This window comes from Sceloporus undulatus, chromosome 2 (assembly GCF_019175285.1).
Source record: "Sceloporus undulatus isolate JIND9_A2432 ecotype Alabama chromosome 2, SceUnd_v1.1, whole genome shotgun sequence".
Taxonomy (NCBI): Eukaryota; Metazoa; Chordata; class Lepidosauria; order Squamata; family Phrynosomatidae; genus Sceloporus; species Sceloporus undulatus.
The window spans coordinates 18237211-18258255 of NC_056523.1; the positions used below are offsets into that span (position 1 = coordinate 18237211).

A 21045-nucleotide genomic window follows, 5' to 3' on the forward strand; every position below is an offset into this window, starting at 1 on the left:
TGTAAAAATTTCTTACTCCTTACTCATATTCCCCAGCCCTGTCCACAGGCCATTTTTAGACACCAAATTACGAATTTAGCATACACCAGTGAACACTGAAAAAATCTTATGAAAGGATTTGCCTGCAATCCCCAGGGTAGATCTGATGCGCAACGAATCACATCCAGCCTGGAACATAAGAAGCTGCTTTATACTGAGACAAATCATTGCTCTATCTAGCCAACTAGTATCAACACTGATACGAGTCTTTGAACTCCTTAGAGATGGCCAGGAATGAAACCTTATGCATGCAAAATATGTGGTGTACCCCTGAATTATGGTCATTTTTGATGTTTTTACAATAGTTTTTATTGAATTTTTAACAAAAGCAGCACAAACCACAGCAAAGTAGTAAACATTTTTTTTAAAAGTAGAAAAGGTGAGAAAAAATAAAAAGCAGAAAAGAGAAATACATACATAAACATATATAACGATACATGTGTGTATAACACTAACCTAACAGTGAGCTACCCTAAAACTAACACAATGCTGACACAAAGAGGCTCTACCCACCTACCCCATTCAAACGGTAATAATTGAGGAACAGAATTGAACACAGAAAAAATATATATATTCTAGCATTACAGATCCAACTAAATAATCCTAGTAGGTTTTTTTGTGTTGTTTTTTTTGTCAGGCTACGTGGCCATGTTCTGGAAGAGTTTATTTCTGACATTTCGCCAGCATCTGTGGCTGGCATCTGCAGAGAATGCCACAGATGCTGGCAAAATGCCAGGAATAAACTCTTCCAGAATATGGCCACGTAGCCCGAAAAACCCACAAAAAACTATGGATGCCAGCCATGAAAGCCTTCAACTCCACAAATCCTAGTAGGGTTGTTAATTCAAATAACCACAAATTATTGCATCATTCATCTTATTAGTCAAAATGTTCATACATGGTTTCTAAGCTATAAAAAATCAATTGGTATGTTAATTTGGCAATTTAGGCTAATTCTGCAATTTGAAAATCCATTCATGTTGAGATTTCTTTCTGCCATTGTGTAAATAGTATTCCATTTCTTACGATAAGGATTTTTTGAAAATAAAATAAAAGTCTTGGCAACACATTGGCTTTTAGCACTGTGATTCTTCCCACAAAAATAAGTTTAACTTTCTCAATTTTTCAAAATCTCTTTTAATTTCTTTCCAGACTTTTTCATAATTAATTTGAAACAGTAAACTGTTATTTTTCATAATGATAACTCCCAAATATTTAATCCCATTTATTTCCATTTTAAAGTTAATAAGAACCATTAGCAAATTTCCCTCTTCTGTAGTCATATTTTTAGTCAACAGCTTTGTTTTAGCTCCGTTCACTATGTGATAAAACAAAGTTGAAACCAGAGCATTTCTACTTAACAGAAAGGGGAACCATATTTTGCTTTTAGGTGATGCACACACATCATAGCAAGTGCCACTTTTCAAAAACAGTTCTTTCTAAGAGAAAGTGAGAGAGATGAAAAATGCAGCTACCTTGACATCAATCGCTCAACATTTTGTTATTGTTGTTTACTTACAATAGATATTGCTTCCTTAAAAAAACACTCTACTGCCCAATTAAATGGGGCCTGTTTTCAAGACAATGGTTTTTTCACTCATTAATCTAAACAGATTAATCCAGGGATGAGGATTATGTGGCTTTCCAAATGGTGTCAGACTGCAGCTCAGAAGTTCTTGGAAAAGTTACTATTGTGGCCCTATGCTACTTAAGAGCCTGGCAATTGTAATCCAGAAAAACAGATTTCCTTCTATTCCTCACCAATGGCTGTACTGGTTTATGAGATATAGTCCAACAACCTCTGGACTACCACACGTTCCCTGACCCTTGGTTTAATCTAATGCATTTCAACCAACTAGATTAACAGATTAAATACTGTGGTCCCAGTACCTGAGTTTGAGGGTGGGTCTACACTGGCCAAAATACTCTGCGCTGCTCCTGGAGGATTTTGGCTCCAAAGCTGCCCTGGATTCCCCCCATCATCTTGGCACTCTGGATGCTGGGTAGCTGCCCATACATGCATCACATTGTGCTGACCACTGATGCGAGTCACTACCTCAGGTTGAAAATAAGGTGCCCTGAATCGACCGCATGGGCAGGTGCATCTGTGGCCTCAGAGGGAGCAACTCATGGGAGCAACTGGTGATCGCAGGCAACATAGCAAGATGCTGTGTAAACATCTGCTTGGCTTCACTTTAAATTTCCTTGGAAGATCCAGAACAAATGCTGATGTTTTTTAAAAAACTAGATTAAGGTAGGGATGGTCCAAACTCAGCACAGAACTAGCCTTCCCATGTGAAGGCAGTCTGCACTTGAATCAGGCCTTTGCCTTGTGGACAGGATGACATGTAAGACTCCTTGTAAGAGTTGAGGCCAAACAGATGTGGCCAGGGTAGTGATTGTTTCCGATGCTGTTCTCTACACCTTATCACAAATGCTCCAATAAAATAAAGTTCTGAAAATATCATTCAAATCAAATGTGCTAAATGTGTTTGAATATAACAGTTAAACCACACATGCTAGATCAGATAATATTATTTAGAGCACTGGGAAAATTTCCATAAAACTTTCCAGTTTTAGTTTATCTGGGGAAAACTCATCATTGTGGCCCTGTCTTTTGCTACATCCTTACTTCTGTTCTGTTTCTTAGGTATGTCATTTTGGTGCCCCCAGCTCCAAGGGAAATGGGAAAGGAAATGACTATTTGTTCTGGGGACTCTTTGCTGAACCAGAGCCACGACCTCTCCCACGACCTCCACGATGGGATGCCTGGGGTCTGTTCTTCTGAGTCCCCTGACTTTCTGAGGAGGCTCCATCACCTTTCTTTGTAGACCCTCGGCCTTGTCCTGAATCTCCTTTGCCAGGGGAGTGACCCCTTCTGGGTTTGGATGGCTCTTTCTTTATAGGTTGCCCTTTGCTTTGGCCTGAGCTGCTACTTGCACTAGATTGGCACCTCTGTTCATTAAACTCGCTTCTTCCTTGCCCTGCTTCATGAGACTGACTGGGTTTGCCTGATTCATTCTTTATGGATCCTCCTTCACTTTGTCCAGATATGTTACCACCACTGGACTGGGGTCTCTGTTTATTGAAACAACCCTGTCCTCGCCTCCAGCCATGGTCACCTCCAGGTTGGCTTGACTCTCCTGTTGGAGATTTCCAGCTGCCTTGGAGTGAAGAGTTGCCTTCACTAGGTTGGTATCTCTGCCTGTTTGGACTGTTTCCCCTGCCTTGTCCCCAGCTGAAATAAAGTGGCTGCTTCTGTGAGGTTCCCCTGCCATGAGACCATCTGAGATGAGGTGTCCAGTTACGTACATTCCCCCATCCTCGCATGGAACTATTATTGTAGAAAGGCAATGGTTGGAAGAGAGGCACTGGGAAAGTGGAAAAGTGCTGTGGTGGTTTATAAAGGGCCTCTCCCATGGTTGGAACTGTACTGGAAGCACTGCTTGGTGGAGGTGTCTGCATATTAAGGGAGCCTACACCCAGGGCCAAAGTCCTGGCTTCTACAATACTGTTTAGATCTTCCACCACTGTTCTCTCTTTTTCTTCAGCTTCCTCAAAGTTGTTTCTGTCTTCCCCTAAGGGTGGCGAATCAGAAGGAGAGGCTGGGGCAAACATCTCTCCAATACTAATGCTTCTCAACATGTCCTTCAAACTCTCAAAATTGAGCAACTCTTCCAGCTCTCCAAGGGCTGGGTCTACAGGTACAATCACTCCAGCCACATCTTCCATGGCATTTGTAGCTTCTTCTCCAGAAGCTTCTGCTTTGCTTTCACTAGTGTCTTGAGGTTGATCCTTGCTCTCTTCACCTTCCATGACCCCTTGGCCACCTTTTCCTGTTTCCCTTCCTCTGTCTTGATTCTCTTCACTTAGACGATCCTGTATCCTGTAGGGAGGGGAAGAGACTGTCCTTGAAAAGTTATTTGCATGATAAAAGGCCTATATTCCATTTTCAAAAGCCTAAAGCTATAAAAAGATACTGGATAGAAGGGCTGGAAACAGCCAGTTTGCATAACCACTGGCCATCTCAGCTAAGGGATTCTGAGAGCTGCAGTCCTACAAGCTCCGTTGGAAACAACCTCTGAAATTCTGTCTCAGAATGACCAATAGTCTGATTAGATCTGCCACAAAGTACATCATATACTTTGGGACAAGAGTGAGAACTTTGGATAACAATTCTCTCAGTCCCTTACCACTGGCCATACTGGGTGAAGCTCATGGGAGATTTGCTCAGGATTCCCATCTGGTACCTTACTGGATTGGGGGAAATAGGTGGGAAATCACAGATCACTGAGAAACGCATGGGGGAGTTACCCAGGCCTCATTCCCATTACAAGAATAAACTAGTTTTGAGTCGAATCAATGAAACGATTTAGTGTCAAATAGACGTTCACACTATTCGAACAGCGATTGAACCTTACCCATTTCAACAGAATCCACTTTGCATTCACATTCATCAATGAATCGATTCAACATGGAGTCGTGCCACAGGGCTGACTGTGCCACAGGGAACCAATTAAGATCTGCAGTTCATTCACACTGGCACTGAATTGATTCACTGCAAAAGACACAGGGAATGCAGCGGATGCAGAAGAAGCACTTTAAATGGGTTTAGTGCTGGGGGGCCCTTCATAAACCGCATCAGGCAATTGGTGCGAGTGCAAACAAGGGCCATTTAAACCAGTTCACATCCGTTTGCAAACCGGTATATTATGTAGTGGGAATGAGGCCCCAAATATGATCTTGCTACTCTGCAACACTCAGATGAAAATGGCCCAAGAGCCATGTTGGCTGGGGAGAGTGGGACTTGTAGTCACAAATCTGTTCTCTATTGCTCCCAAGCATAGATTCACAATGAACGGGGTCAGCTTATAAGAAAGGAGACTTTGAAAGACATCCTTGCTCTCTCAGTAGTTCATGGGTGGAACAGACCCCTCAGAAGCTGGTGGGTTCTCCTTTCTTAAAGGTTTTCAGGCAGTGGCTGGAGAAGCTTCTTGTCAGGAAGGCTATACTAGTGGCTTTCTTGCATTGATAGGGGGTTGAACTAGATAATCTTTTGAACCATCTATTATCCCCTCTGTTGTTAACCGCTCGGATTCCCAGTGATTGGGCGGTATATAAATAAATCCTATTATTATTATTATTATTATTATTATTATTATTATTATTATCCTCTAGTTCAATGATTATATCTAAGTTTCATTCAAAAGCATATACAGACATCAACACTGATATAAATAATACAAAGTTGGTACTGATGATGAAAGGTAGAAAACTGAATCACTAGTGAACAAGCTGCTGAATCACTTTGTTAAATCTGCCAGAACTTGTCTAGCTCACAGTCTTGGACAAGGACAGTTAGTTCCATAAGGAATTCAATATAGAGTTAACACTTTCATATGGAAGTTGCTGTGGAATTATCAGATTTATTCTGAAAAAGCATGGGATTAATGGAAGAGTGTCACAGTCTACACAAAGCAGGGTTAGGAATTAAGTGGGCGACAGAAGACATATGAGCTCAGGGCATTTTGTGGAAGGCTCTAGTCCCTTTTTGGCCTCCCCAGCACTGCCATCCCACAGTGAAAGATTTGTCACCCCTACAATCGGCTCTCATTATCCACTGGATGTTTATCCATGGATTCAACCACCCATAGCTTGAAAATATTTAAAAATATGTAAATAAATGTCAAAAAGCAAACTGTGATTTTGCTGTTACATATACTGCACTCTATTTTACTATGCCTCTGAATTTAATGGGACTTGAGCATCCATGGGTTTTGGTATCCACGGAGTACCTGGATCCAAACCACAGTGGATACCAGCAGTCCAGTGTATATACTTCCAAGAATGCTGATGGTGCTTTAAAACAAGGCATAGGGTTCCTGGATCTTGGAGTGGAGTGGCACTTGACACATTGGTCCCCAAATCCCAGGGGTTTGCCCTCTCCTGGTATATAGCACAGAGTATAATGCAAGTCACTCACCTTCTCACCAGTTCCTTGATTTCCTGTGGGGTTGAGGGAAAGAAACAGATGAAATTCATTTGTGAAACTACCAGCTGCAGCTCAACTGATTAGAATACCAAAGACTATTTTCAAAACACTCAGGAATTTAGTTTCTATTCCATTCAAATGGTAAGAAAGAACAAAGCAGACATACATGCTAGGAGAGGATGCCCCCCAGTGCATAACTACAGGCAAGATAGTTCCTTCAGATGGAGCAATAGGTTGCAGAATTTGTTGCCATAGTTCTTGAGATTAAAAATAAATAAATAACCAAGCTAGACTAGCCTTTCTCAATCTTTTTACCCTGGTAAAACCCTTGAAATAATGTTCAGGTCTCAGGGAATCCCTTTGCAGAAAGTATAGCTTTATGAGACCCTTGCATGAAAAGTACAGGTCTCAAGGACCTCTGAATGAAAAGTGTAGGTCTCAAGGACCCCTAGATAAAAATTATAGGACTCAAGGACCTCTTGCATAAACATGATGGGATCCTCCATAAAAACTTTGGGCAAGTCACACTCTCTCTGCCTCAGGGAAAGAGAAAGGTAAACCAATTCTGAACAAATCTTGCCAAGAAAATCCAGTGATAGGTTAATCTTAGGGTCAACATAAGTATGAAAATGACTTGCAGGCACACAACAGCAACAAATACACATATACACACACACAGTTGAGAAGACTTTGTTTGAGACTCACCTTCAGGAAAACAAATTCATTGCTTTCTTCCAGTAGAGCCCAGATGCTGGAAATGGTCTCATTGTGGGATGACTTGTAGTCTTTCAAATACTCCAGCATTCTTTCCATGTCTGCTTGGTTGTCCTCCTTCATCTGTTTCACTGTATCCATCATGTTTTGCTCTCTCTCATTCAGGATTTCCCGTAGTTCTTCAAATGTAATGAAGATCAAGCCACACAAATTTTCAGTTAGATTCTGCAGTTGGGGCAGAGAAACCACACTGAATTGAAAACTGTGCTTATTATAAATGTGTTCATTTATTCTTTGAACTTATAAAACACTCTATATCAAAAGTTTGGCAGTAATGTACAAGAGATTTTTTAAAATACAAAAAAGTCATGGTAAAAACAAAAAAAAATTGTGCAACGGGGAGTGGAATCTATCAGACAGGAAACATTTATCTGTTTGTTTCACAAAGACTGAAACAAACAAGTGTAAGTAGATTTCCAACCTCAGTTGGGAAGACAGTCCACAGGATGCCAGGGGTAATACCCTAAAAGCTTCTTTTCCATACTCACCAACTGTCCCAATTTAGCAGTGGTAGTACCAATTAATCCTCTGTTGTCCCACTTTGCCAATTGCCTTTCAAATGTCCCAATTTGTCTCTTCTCCTTCCACCTTCTGCCATTATCCTCAGCTCACTTCAGTTGCTGCAAACTGAGTTCACTGCACAAAACCGGTTTGTGCTCCATCAATGCAGCTGGGGAAGAGGAGGGGAGGGGGGCAGAATCTTGCCCTTAGCAGGTTCAGGCAAAAGCAAACTGCTGCAATCTTCCCTAGTTTGTCTGCTCTGGCCTTTGCCACTTTGACTACAAACTGATGTTGGTTGCCACATGTGTCTCCGTGTTCATCTGTGCAGTGCTGGAAGGTGCCCTTGATATCCATGGGGGATCTGTTCTGGACCACTCCACAGAAAGCAAAAAACACAGGACCTTAAGTCCCATTCTTTTAAATGGACGTGTGCTCCCACTTATGCTGCCATGTGCGTGCTCACCCATTAAAAAAGTTGGGGCTTGCTGTCTGCAGAAACTCAAACTGTGGATGGCAAGACCGCACTTGGCGCAGGCACACTCTATGCTTTTCTGGTGGATTCCAAGAAAATTGCAGATCCATGTAGAGCCACCAAAAGCACCTCCACAGGGCTGACAAAGTGGGAGCAGATATAAATTACTTAAATTTAAATGCAGTTTCAGTCAAGGTTTTGTTATTAGATAAATACAATTGTAGCCTTTGTTTTGCTCAGAACTCTATAAGTATATTGCAAGCCAACAAGGCATTTTAACAAAGATAAATTCATCACAAATATATGGTTGAGTATATAATAAAATACCATACATGTAATATAATTGTAAGTAAACCATATGATATGAATGTGTATCATATGAGTGTTTTTAGCTTTTGTTTGGTAATGCCCTACATTATTATCAAATGTCCTATATTTTGTCTTGTTCTCCTTTGTGGTTATGACATCTGGTCATCCTGGTCAGGGAGGGATAGAAGAGGGCGAAGAGCCTCAGATCATTCCCCTTCATGCACAGCCAGGATGCCCTTTCCCATTCAACCCAAATTCACCAATCTGGATCAGAACCATCACACAGATCTGCTGCTGGTGAACAGCTCTTCCCCACTTTTTCCCTCTCATCAGGGCTACCTGAATCTGCTTGTGGCAGTCCTGTTCAGAAGGACAAAAAAAGCTTGTCATTACATGTGCTGGTCATAAATTATTGAGGGCCAAAATTGGACCATGGGATGCAGTGGCTCAGCAGTTAAGACACCAACTCTGATGACTGAAAGACTGGCAGGTCAGCATTTCAAGACCCAAGCACAGTATGACGAAGTGAGCTCCCATCACTAGTCCCAGTTTCTGCCAACCTAGCAGTTTGAAAGCATGTAAATATGTAAGTAGATAAATAAGTACCACTTTGGTGGGAAGGTAACAGTGTCCTATGCAGTCATGCTGGCCACATGACCACAGAGTCGTCTTTAACAATGCTGGCTCTTTGGCTTAGTAATGGACATGACTAGACAATCCTGTCGAGGAAAAACCTTTACCTTTTAAAAATTGGACCTGATTCAGTAAAAAATTGGCTTGACAGAGCAGAGCTTTTAGAAAAAGTGTGACATAGAGCTAAACCTAGCAACAGCAAGGCAGTTAGCCAATGTTTTCTTATTTATAGGAACACAGAGCAATGGACTCAAACCACAGAAAAAGAGATTCTACCTAAACATTAAAGAATTCACTCAAGTTAAAGAGCTATTTGACAGTGGAACACACTACTCCGGAGAGTGGTGGAGCTTCCTTTGGAGGTTTTTATATAGAGAATGGATGGCCATCTGTCAGGAATGCTTTGCTTGTCTCTTTCCGCATGGCAGGGGGTTGGACTGGATAGACCTTGAGGTCTCTTCCAATTCTATGATTCTATGTTGATCAAATCAGTTATCACAACCTGATGACTACATAGTTTGATCCTCAACGTGAAGGTCTGTAATGGCATGCAAAAGGACATCAAGCACAGAAGCATTGACCCCTGAAACTAACTAAACAGCTTTTAGCTAGTTCACTGTCTCTCATCCTGACCTACTGACAGGGATTAAGTGGAGAGGATAAAAGCCACATGTGTCACTTTGAGCTCATTACAGAAAAAGTGAAATTAGTTTTCAATACAGTAGATATAATGAAAGTCAGGAGCTGGGAAGGTGGAGCTGAAACATCTTGGAGAGATAGGACTGCAATTGGGTATGGTACAAAGGCTAGAAGCTAGACTGGGTCGTCATAACTAGTATGCTTACTTTTTGGGAGGAGGTTATTAAACATTAGCTCTGCTTAGTCATTATAGCAGAAATACTCTGTGGCAGATAACAAATGTTTACTGAGCAAACAGAGCCAAGTGGACTTGAGCTGATGAGAAGATAGTAGCTACATGTCCACGGTATAGAAAAACAAAAACAAAATGACTAAAGGACTGGAGCAACTGCCCCAAGACAAAAATAACAAAATTAGGAGCATGTTTAGCTTAGGAAAAAGGGCAAGTAAGGAGAGACATGGCATAAGACATAAATATCCTAAAGGCATCAGATCCTGTCTGATCTTGGAAACTAAGCAGGGTCAGTTCTGGTTATTATTTGAATGGGTAAATGTCAACGAATACCAGGTGCTGTATACTACATTTCAGAGAAAGGAACTGACAAAGCTACCTCTCAGTATTTCTTGCCTGAGAAAAACCTTTGAAAGTTATGGAGTCGCCATAAATTGACAGGCAACTTGAAGGTATGTACAGATAAACACACAAGGAGAGACACGACAAAGGTGTACAATATGATATATCATGTGAATAGGAATAAACTTTTCTCCCTCTCTCATAATACTAGAACCTAAGATCATTCTCTGAAGCTGTATAGTAAGAGATTTAGGACAGATAAAAAGAAGTCCTTCTTCACATAGCACATAGTTAAACTGTGGGATTTACTGCCACTGCCAATTTATGAGATTATCACATTGCCTTTCCTCCCAGCATAGATGCAGGATGTAACTTTAAGGCCTCATTCCCACTGACAAATAATAATAATAATAATTTGTTTTATTTATATACCGCTATTCCAAGGATCATAGCGGTGAACAGCAAGTAAGCTAATTAGCAAGTAAGCTAATTTGCCCCCAACAGTCTGGGTACTCATTTTAGCGACCTCGGAAGGATGCAAGCCTGAGTCGGGCTTGGGCCCTTTTGCTGGTCTTGAACTCGCAACCTTGTGGTTTCGAGTGAATGGCTGCAGTACAGGCATTTAACCACTGCGCCACCAGGGCTCCTCTTTGATTTGTGATCCGAATCTATTAATCTGTTCGACAACGGGGAGTCATTCACACTACATTTGCACTAACTGAAGTCCTCTTCCATGGCTTCTTTTCCCCCCTGTCAAGCCCGACGCACAGTGGTAAGGTTTCGTCCCCGTGCCTGACTTCACTTCAAGGTGGGGGTGAGACAGGCGGTCGTGGAAGGCGGCAATGGCAGAGGCTTGTTGAGGGGAACCACCGGCTTTCTCCAGGAGAGGGAGGCCATCCCTACATTGGACCATTGTCACAGTGCAACTGCCTTTCCCAGAGGACAAACTGGGAGGACACGTCGGAGGGCTCCCCAATGAGTATGGAGGGGAACTCTGCAATGACCTTTGGTCAAAAGCAATAAAGTTTGATTTGATTTGGAGGGGAACTCCTGTGGGGAGGGCATTAGCGCTCTGGAACTTTCTGCCTAGGTGAAAGAATTGGCGGTCATGGAAGTGACAGTTACAGATGTGGCCACCACAGCAGTCACGTTTGGGCCAATGGGGCACCCCAGGAAGATTGGGAAGAGTTGTCCACAATGTGCAACTTGAGGAATGCTTCACAGGGGACATATTCTGATCTGCACCCTGTTCACACTACGCTGAATCGATTTATTGCAAAAGACACAAGGAATTCAGCGGATTCAGAAGATGCGCTTTCAACAGATCTAGCGCCAGGTGCACCTTGACAAACCACGTCAGCCATTTGGTGCAAGTGTAAACGAGGGCCATTTAAAACACTTCAAACTAGTTTGGAAACCAGTTTATTATGTAGTGGGAATGAGGCCTAAGAAGATGGATCTTATCATATTCACCCTTTGCAGGGCAACAGACAGCCCATTTGCAACCCAGGCTTCTCTCGAATCTTTCATGAATGGGATTTTCTTGTTCTTGAAAAACTGCAGTAGAAGCTCGGGTTGCAACAGGCTGCCTGCTGCCTGGCTATTGGTGAATGCGATACGATACATCTTCTTAAAGTTACATCTTGTATCTATGCCAGGAGCAAAGGCAATGCGATAATCTCCTTAGATGGGTTTAAAGGTGGGGGGTGTGTGTGTGTGTGTAGATAAATTAATAAAGGTCAGGGCCATCAGTAGCTACTGGTCAAGCTGTCTCCATCACCAGTACCAGTATGGTTCTGTATCTAGTGCTGGGGAACATGAGTTGTAGGGGGTGCATTTGCAGTCATGTCCTGCAGCCATGCATTGCTATATTGCATGCCACTGTACACACTGGATTAGTTTGCTGGGTTAGGTAGGCTTTCAGTCTGATCTGGCACGACTCTCCTTATGTTCTTATGACTGGCTGGTCCTGACCCAAGATGTCTTCATAGAACATCCCCTTGCCAGCTCATTGGTAGCCATTAACTAGTCAGAGTCTGAGGTGAAAAAATTCTTGCTCTTTGGGTTTTTGTGTGCTGTGTAGGAACATCCACTATGATCCCAATTAAGGGTGGCACTTGACAAACAGCCTCATTGTAATAACAAGCCCTTTCCCCTTCCTTCTTGCTCCTTAAGGCCATCTAGCAATACCACATCATCCTCAGGCTTCTACAAATCCCATGATGACCCTCTTGTTTCTTCCCTTAAATTTACCTCAAGTTCTTCCATTGCTTCTTGTTGGAGGGACTGATTACTTGTGGCCCGCTTCACACCTTCTTCCAGGGTTTCCAGAGATGTCTTCAGTTTCTCCTGCATGGTGAACAATACACAAATAAAAATAAGCAGGGGGACAAAAGAATTAGGAGAGAAAATAATTAGTGGCTTCTTGCCCCTGTTCCACAAAACATGTCGCTGAAGTAAATAACAGATGGTGGTATCCTCCCTGTACATATGATGATTGAGTATGTAGAGAGATCTTGTAGCACCTTCAAGACCAACTGAATGAAAGAAGTTGGCCGCATGAGCTTTTGTAGACTTCAGTCTGCTTCCTCAGATGTATTTGGTCAAGTGGAAAGCCAAGGACAGATCTATATATGCAAGTGGTGTGTGAGCATCTCAATTCAAATTCAAAATAGTGACAGCTGGATTTTAACTCAACAGCTCTTAGTAATATATCCTACAGTTCAGATTTTTAACCTTTAGAGAGTTACAGAACTGTCTGAGAATTTGATGGAAGCTATGCACATGCTCATCATAACACAATGCCAATGAATGTACATAATGTGTTCATATGAAATAGCATTCTATGCCATCCTAAACATCTTTGGAAAAAACTATGTCCAGAATTCTACATGAGCTATATTGGACATTATCACACCAGCCCGCTGTCATGCCACAATCACACTCGTTTAAAAATGGAAGCAGTCTAGTTTGGCATCATTTATTATCACACTTTCCCCCTCAAGTGCACTGCTTTGGAGATCCACGGTCAGGTGATCTGCTTTCTGCTCCATTGCCAAAATGTCACCATCTGACCCCTTCATGCCCTACTGACCTATTTTATTTTGCCGTAATTGCAACATTATGGCAATACAGTGCACACTGTACTATAAAATAAAATAAATAGTAAATAAAAGAAAAACAGCTTGCTTTGGAATAGCAAGGGGAAGGAGGAGACCAGAACTACGCTCACTCACACCATCCAGCTGCCTAAGAAGCAGAACTGCAGTGGGAGGCACTTATTGCACTTAAATCCATCCTGGAAAAGTAGTACAATTGGGAGACATTGATGGATTTTACCCGTCAATGAATAGGAGCATTCTAGAAATGGATGGAATGCAAACCAGTTAGAGGACACACATGGCATCATGTGGTAACAGCCAAAGATGTCATTATCCTGTGAAAATAAACCTTTATGAGCCTCATGTAATAAAGTTCTTAGTTAAGTACACTTAACTATCATGGCAATAGTCTCACAATTGTGATTAAGTAATGATTGTGGATATGGAACCATTATAGACTAGCAAGTCTAGGTAACTGTTCTGTATTCAGAATCACTACTTAGTCACAATTGTGACACTACTACCACTATCGTACTTCCCTCCAACCTGTATTACCAGGCATCAGCTGAATGGGGAAAAGGAGGTCGATTCTGCCAGTGATCGGAGCATAGGTAAATGACCTTTCCGCCAGGTTTGGGGGTGGCCAGGCTCAGAGAGATTACTTAGACGCGGTACAGACCACCCAAAAAGAGCGTCCTCTAGGTGCCTGTTTTTCCACTGGAGGGAAGCCACAGCTGCCAAACTCCATGGCTTGCTGCCAGCAGAAAAAGAACCCACAAAAAGCGGGTTCTTCTAAAGCCGTGGCGACGACGTAATAAGTGCTCTGCCCCCAGGCAACGCTAGCACATAACGAGGGCGTCACAAAGGGCCCATATGTACCGAGCCTTAGATATGTATAAGTTAAGTATAACTAAGTGTACTTACTATAAATAAGTAGCTGATGGAGAATGCTGGTCAACATCTTAATAACATATTGTGACAATGAAACAAAAAATATTTTTCCCACAAAGGAAAATTGAAAAGGCCATTTTCATAGTAGGAAGAAAATATTTTTTCTTGTTTTTGCATCCAGTTCATCAGCTCCTTAAAACTCATCCATGACTTTCCTATGTGGTTCATGGTCTACAGATTAAGAACTTTATCCCACCAAGCTTGTAAAGCACCCAAACAGCAGGTTAGAGACAGGCCTGTTACAGACTGCCAAAATAAAGCTGCTTCGGGTCTCTTTGGAGATATGCTGTTTAAATGATGCATGCATCCAAAGAATCCGGAAGCTGCACCAAAGCTGCACTCCAGTGCTTAGGAATGGAGTGTGGCTTTGGTGCGACCTCCGGACTCTTAGGACCCATGCATCATTTAAATAGCATACCTCCAAAGAGACCCGAAGCAGCTTTATTTTGGCAGTCTGTAACAGGCCACAGTCATTATCACACAGCTCTTCCAAATTGCCATGGTGCTGCTTCTGTCCTGGCTGCTGTTGTCCACACCCCATCCTCCATAGCCTCACCTCCCTGCCCCATCTCCTTCCCAGCATGCATGTCAGTATGTATTTCTTTTTATTTCTTTTTATTTTTAGCATAATTATGTCATCATGGCAATCTATTAAGTAAACATGAAAGAAAAGAAATTTGAAAAAAAGAAAAACATACTGCTTGATGAAGAGGAAGAGGGAAACAAAGAGACGAACATAATCATGCCCATTCATACCTCGTGGCTGCCTGCATATCAGAACTGCTTTGGGAGGAACCTATTACACATGAATTGAAGTGAAAAAACAGGTGGATTGAGACACATTGATGGATTTTGCCCATCAATGAGAAGGAATATTCCAGTAACGGATGGACTACAGACCAGCTATTGGAGAGATTCAGCATCATATGATAAGGTATAGCTACATACACTAAAATCCAGTTCTAATTCCACTTTTCAAACCTCATGTGATAAAGTCCTAAGAACTTTTGCATTATATACAACATAGTTGTGGCCTTGGAACAATTCCAAAAATAGGCCCCACTTCTGTATGTGAGCATTTGTGAGCTGTTCTCTGCACAATGACACAGAAATTAAATAAATGAATGAATAATTAATGAATTTTAAAAATTGTTCCCAATTGGCTAAGGAGTCAGGCAAGGTTGCTTTCTATCACCCTATTTGTTCAATTTGCATGCATAAAATATCATATAAAGAGCAGGCATTGTGTGCATATAACATTTAATGTTAACAGCCATTTTAGGTAAGTTGCCTTATTCTGAAACAGTGAATTTATTGTCTCAGCTCTGTTTACCACTCTGACAATGAATGTGGTGTAAAAATGTATGTTTTGCAAGTTTAACACATAGTTGCTAAATTATTCAATGCATCTTTGTAAATTGTTTTTAATTTATTTTTTGTTATTGATGCTCTCTGATATCATTTTCATTCAACCAAATGATGAAATCCTATTCTGTAATCATTCCCATCACAAACTGTATAAAGAGATCCTCAACCGCTTGCATGAGTAAAAGCGAAAATTTAATTTTGTTGTATGCCGAGCTTTTATGTGTTTTCTGAGTTTTACAATTGTTCTGTATGAATGAACAGAACATTTTTTTCTAAATAAATACCAATGGTTGGTTTTCTTTCCCTTGCTTTTTAATTCTGTGAACCAGTGCAACCTGTCTTAATAAAGGGCTGAGAAACCTAGGAAAAAAAGAGCAGTCTTAGACTTGGAAAAAGGAGGAGTAAAGACAGAATGAACTAATATCAACAAGATACACGGATAACACCATACTACTAGTGGAAAACATCATGGACTTGCAACAATTACTATGGAAGATCAAAAAAGAAAGTAAGCAATTGGGAAGGAGGGGGAGGAAGCTACATATTTTCCCATCAGCCAGTGAAGGGCCTGAAGCAATTGCAGTAGTTGAACCCTTGATAATCCAACCCTGATTATAACACATTACTTCCAATGCATCCTGCAACTCTGCAGAAGCACTGCAAGTGTCCAAAAACCCTTACCTTATAACTGTTTACGGCATTCTTGATGGGCAAAAAATTGTGACCCTGATGCTGAGGCAGATCCCGACAGATCACACAGACAGGAGCCTCATCCTGACTGCAGAAGAGTTTGAGGGGCTCCTCATGATCCTCACAAAAATGCCAGCTTCCAGCCACACCGGACTGGCTTCCCTCCTCCAACTTGAGAAGCCGGGCTTTCTCAGACAAATTGGCCAGGACGCGGTTGCGAACAGCATCTTGGATACTGAAGGGATCTCGGCACTCGGGACATGTTCCATGATGCTGTCCCTTGGGAATGACACAGCTCTCTAAGCAGGAAAGGCAGAAGTTGTGGCCACAACCCAGCATACGAGGATCCTGGAAGATGGAGAGACACACTGGGCACACCAAGTCTTCAGTAATGCCAGACACTTCTCGGACTGAGGCCATTGCAGCTGATCTAAAGTGGTATCTGTTCCTGAGGTGGGATTGAAGGTAGTTGGTGAAGGAAAGTTCACAGAATGAATTTAAAACATAGATAAATTAGGCCTGCAGTGTTTCAGTCAGTCTGCCATTTCAGGTCTAAATCTAGTTGTTATTCTCAACTATACAAGACAGAAAGCCAACATATTATAGCAGTTTCAGTGTTGGATTAGGATTCCAGAAGATACCATTAGGATCCATGGTAACACACTGAGCAAGTCATACTCTCTTTTATCCTACAATGACTGCAAATATTCTCTGAATAAAGTAAGAAAATTTATGAAGTTGCCATAAGACAGAGTCAAAGTGAAGGCACATAAGAACAACCATACAAGACCACTTAGACTCAGTGGTGCTTATCTTTGATTTAATGCATTTCCAAAGTATTTATTTTACTTGGAACTAACCACTGGATTTAGGCCTCAGTATTTCAGTCAGCCAGGATCATGTCCTCCTCTACCATAGCAAGAAAGCCACAAGCCATTAAAGTTGCTCAGCTGACCTTTGAGATCTTCAGTGGTTGCATCCCTCTGAGGTCACTAAATTGAATATCTAGCTTGTTAGGAGCAATTAGCTTACACGTTGTAAATCACGTAGGAAGTGCTGAAGTGCACTGATAAGTGGTATAGAAATGTACTTGCCATTACTATTGCTATTGCTAGTTTGGGCCCAGCATTCTAACCTATTTAAGGTCATTTTGAATTTTGATCCTGTCCTCTGGAGTTGTAACTGAGGATCCAGCCCTCAGTCACCCCTCTATGAGCGGCAGCTAAAAAGGCCAATGCAATTTTAGGCTGCATCAATAAAAGTATAGTGTCTAGATCAAGAGAAGTAATAGTGCCACTGTATTCTGCTTTGGTCAGGCCCCACCTGGAATATTGTGTCCAGTTCTGGGCACCACAATTCAAAAAGGACATTGAGAAACTGGAGCATGTCCAAAGGAGGGCGACTAAAATGGTGAAGGGCCTGGAAATCTATGAGGAACGACTTAGGGAGCTGGGGATGTTTAGCCTGGAGAAGAGAAGATTAAGATGTGATATGATAGCCCTGTTTAAATATTTGAAGGAGTGTCACATTGAGGAGGGAACAAGCTTGTTAGGAGGAACTTCCTGACAGTAAAGGCTGTTCGACTGTGGAACACACTCCCTCGGAGAGTGGTGGAGTCTCCTTCCTTGGTGGCCTTTAAGCAGAGGCTGGATGGCCATCTGTCGGGGATGCTTTGATTTGGATTTCCTGCAAGGCAGGGGGTTGGATTGGATGGCCCTTGTGGTTTCTTCCAACTCTACGATTCTATGATTCCATGATTCTATGACCTTTAATATCAAATTAATATCAAAAAGGGAGGTTGCTACAAAGCAGCCAAAGGGGGGCTTGTCAGAGTAGGAAAACAGCCATGTTATATTGAGACATCTGGATGGTTCAGCGTGGGAGAAACCCAAGGCACTTAGCGATGATGGGAGTGCTCAAGATTGGAATTAGCGCAATCCCTTCACTAAAAGCATCATAGTAGTGAACTGGACTTAAAAATTGTTTGCATCCAGCAGTCAAAGGGAATTTTCTTCTTGGAATTACACTCTTTTTGTCTGAGGATATTCATGCTGATTGTCTGGATATTCTTGATTGTCACACCCCATTCTTCTCCCCCGGGAAAGTCACTTAAAGCTTTCAATTCCTGAAACACTGCCCTTAAGATATGATTCTTGCTATAAGTACATGTGCTCAGACACTAGCAAATCAGTCTAGTTTGGAGCCAGACATAGCCTCTGTTCAATTTCAACAGGATACGTCAGTAGCGAGCCAACCCCCATGTTGCCAGTAGCTACTGAGCCATCTTCATTCTGGTAACCCTGCAATCGGGAGCTACACTTTGGAACAGTGTAGCATTTCATCTTAACTACCCTGCAATTCATTATTACATGCTACCTTTGCATTGATAGTTCTTGTATATGTGAGTGAGAGAATGCTTGTGAGTGTGAATTCCTTTTTTAATAAACTAAATTGATTTGAACATTGCCTGTGGAGTTCTCTAGGTTTGGAACCATTATATAAAGATGATGATCCCAGCTTTCCAGTACCAAAGCCTTCTTGCTGCTTCCAACTGAACTAAATCAATTTCCCCATTAAGTACAATTTGTGGGTGTCTTCTCAGGACCCCCTACAATTTAGATAACACAGTATTAACTACTCCACCTAATGTGGTGTTATATGCAAATTTTATTAGAAGGCCTTCGATTCTTTCAATCAAATCATTGATAAAGATGTTGAATAGCACTGGGCCGAGGACATAACCCTATGAAAACCCACTAGTCCCTTCTCTCCAGGATGAAGAGGAGCCATTGGTGAGTACCCTTTGGGTTTGGTCTGTCAACCAATTACAATTCCACCTAACAGTTGTCTAACCCACATTTTACTAGCTTTTTTGCAATAATATTGCAGAGGGCCTTGCCAAAGATCTTACTGAAATCAAGATATGCTACACCCACACCATTCCCTTCATCTACCAAGCTGGTAATATTATCACAAAAAAAAGAGAGATAAGATTAGTTTGGCATGACTTGTTTTTGAGAAACCCAAGTTAAGTTTTTGTGATTATGGCATTCCCTTCAAAATGCTCACAGACTCTCTGTTTAATCATCTGCTCATAGAATCTTTCCTGGTATTGATGTTAGGCTAACCTGGCAATAATTGTTTGGGTCCTTCCTCCACACTTTTAATGTTTAAAATTATTTAAGTTAATGTTTGAAATACTACTTTAAAATTGTTTTGCTGCCCTCCATATCCCTGGATTCTGCATCCAGAGAGTCATCCATGGCTTGAAATATATATAGTTTTAATTTTTCAAAACTTTGATTTTGCCATTTTATATAAGGGACACCATTTTACTATGCCATTGTACATAATGAGACTTGAGCATCCATGGTTTTTGGTATCCATGGGATGAGGAAGGCCTAAAATCAACCCTCAGAGGATATCAAGGACCCACTGTATATTGTTTTTATATTTTATTATATAAGCATAGAATCATAGAATCCTAAAGTTGGAAGAGATCCAAGGGCCATCCAGTCCAATGTCCTGCCATGCAGGAACTCGCAATCAAGGCATACCCAACAGATGGCCATCCAGCCTCTGCTTAAAGATCTCCAAGGAAGGAGACTCCAATACACTCCAAGGAAGTGTGTTCTACTGTCGAACAGACCTTACTGTCAGGAAGTTACTCTTAATGTTGAGGTGGAATCTCTTTTCCTGTAGCTTGCATCCATTGTTCCGGGTCCTGTTCTCTGGAGCAGCAGAAAACAAGCTTGCTCCCTCCTCAATATGACATTCCTTCAAATATTTAAACAGGGCTATCATATCACCTCTTAACCTGTTCTTCTTCAGGCTAAACATATCCGGCTCCCTAAGCCATTCCTCATAGGGCATGATTTCCAGACCCTTCACCATTTTAGTCACCCTCCTTTGGACACGCTCCAGTTTCTCAACATCCTTTTTAAATTGTGGTGCCCAGAACTGGACACAGTATTCCAGTTGGGGCCTGACCAAAACAGAATAGAGTGGCACTATTACGTCCCTTGATTTAGACACTATACTTCTATTGATGCAGCCTAAAATCACATTGGCCTTTTAGCTGCCACATGGCACTGTTGACTCATGTTCAGCCTGTGGTCTACTTGGACTCCAAGATCCCTTTCACACTTCGGACCTTATCTGACACATTTCCCCCACCATTATGGGCATGGGAAGGGGATGCTCGGGGACATGCGAGTCCGAGAAAAAAATGCATTTTACCAACCCCAAGCATCCCCTTCTTGTTCCCATAACAGGAAAAATCATGTGTCCGATAAGGTCTGTAGTCTAGTTCAGCCAGGTGTCCCACATCCTATATCTGTGCATTTTATTTTTCTGCCCTAAACATTTTATTTAAAACCATTTAAGAGATTTCATTATATCATCTGCTATTGTTACAACAATGATTATATCAAATATTCACTCCATTCCCAGTCTTTCACTATTTCTGTAAGTCTTCCTCCTCTGATCCACAAAGGAGTAGACTTAAGTCTATGAAAGCTTATGCAACCAATGTCTATCTTTCTTTCAATTCCTTTCAGGAGAAAGAGTACTGTTTGCTGAGAGGGGGTGGGGTATGAAGCAAGTTCTGCTTAGAGAAGAGGGGTGTCCAAAGCTGAAGAAAAAGGGATAGCAAATAGATCAGATAACTGGGCAGAGATATAAGTCCTAGGTCCTAGGGCCCTGAGATTTCCGAAAGGAATGTCAGATTTCAACAACTGCTTTCACTACCCTGACACAGAACACACACAGAGCCTGAGCTGTTTCCACACAATTGGCACCTCCAGACCCCTGAAGCAGCTAGGAAAAAAAGGCTTAGAGAGTGGCACAAGGATGAACTTCATCATGGAAAGCAATAGGCAAAGTTCAGCTAGCAGTAGCAGCAGCACCACACCTATCTGAAGGGTAGCTCTGGTCGGGAGTTCTCTGGTTTCCTTCCTTCCTTCCTTCCTTCCTTCCTTCCTTCCTTCCTTCCTTCCTTCCT

The 21045-nt window shown here is 41.8% G+C and overlaps 1 protein-coding gene across 1 annotated transcript; it reads right to left on the reverse strand.

Annotated features, from left to right (window-relative positions):
* Positions 1-740: 740 nt before the first annotated feature.
* On the reverse strand, positions 741-21039 carry LOC121923332. Its single transcript, XM_042453677.1, has 6 exons — positions 20956-21039; positions 16035-16491; positions 12187-12282; positions 6737-6970; positions 6023-6045; positions 741-3925 (listed from the first exon to the last, which is right to left on the reverse strand). Exons 2-6 carry the CDS (start codon positions 16461-16463, stop codon positions 2740-2742), a joined length of 1968 nt encoding a protein of 655 aa, XP_042309611.1. The 5' UTR covers positions 16464-16491; positions 20956-21039; the 3' UTR covers positions 741-2739.
* Between the last annotated feature and the right edge of the window lie 6 nt (positions 21040-21045).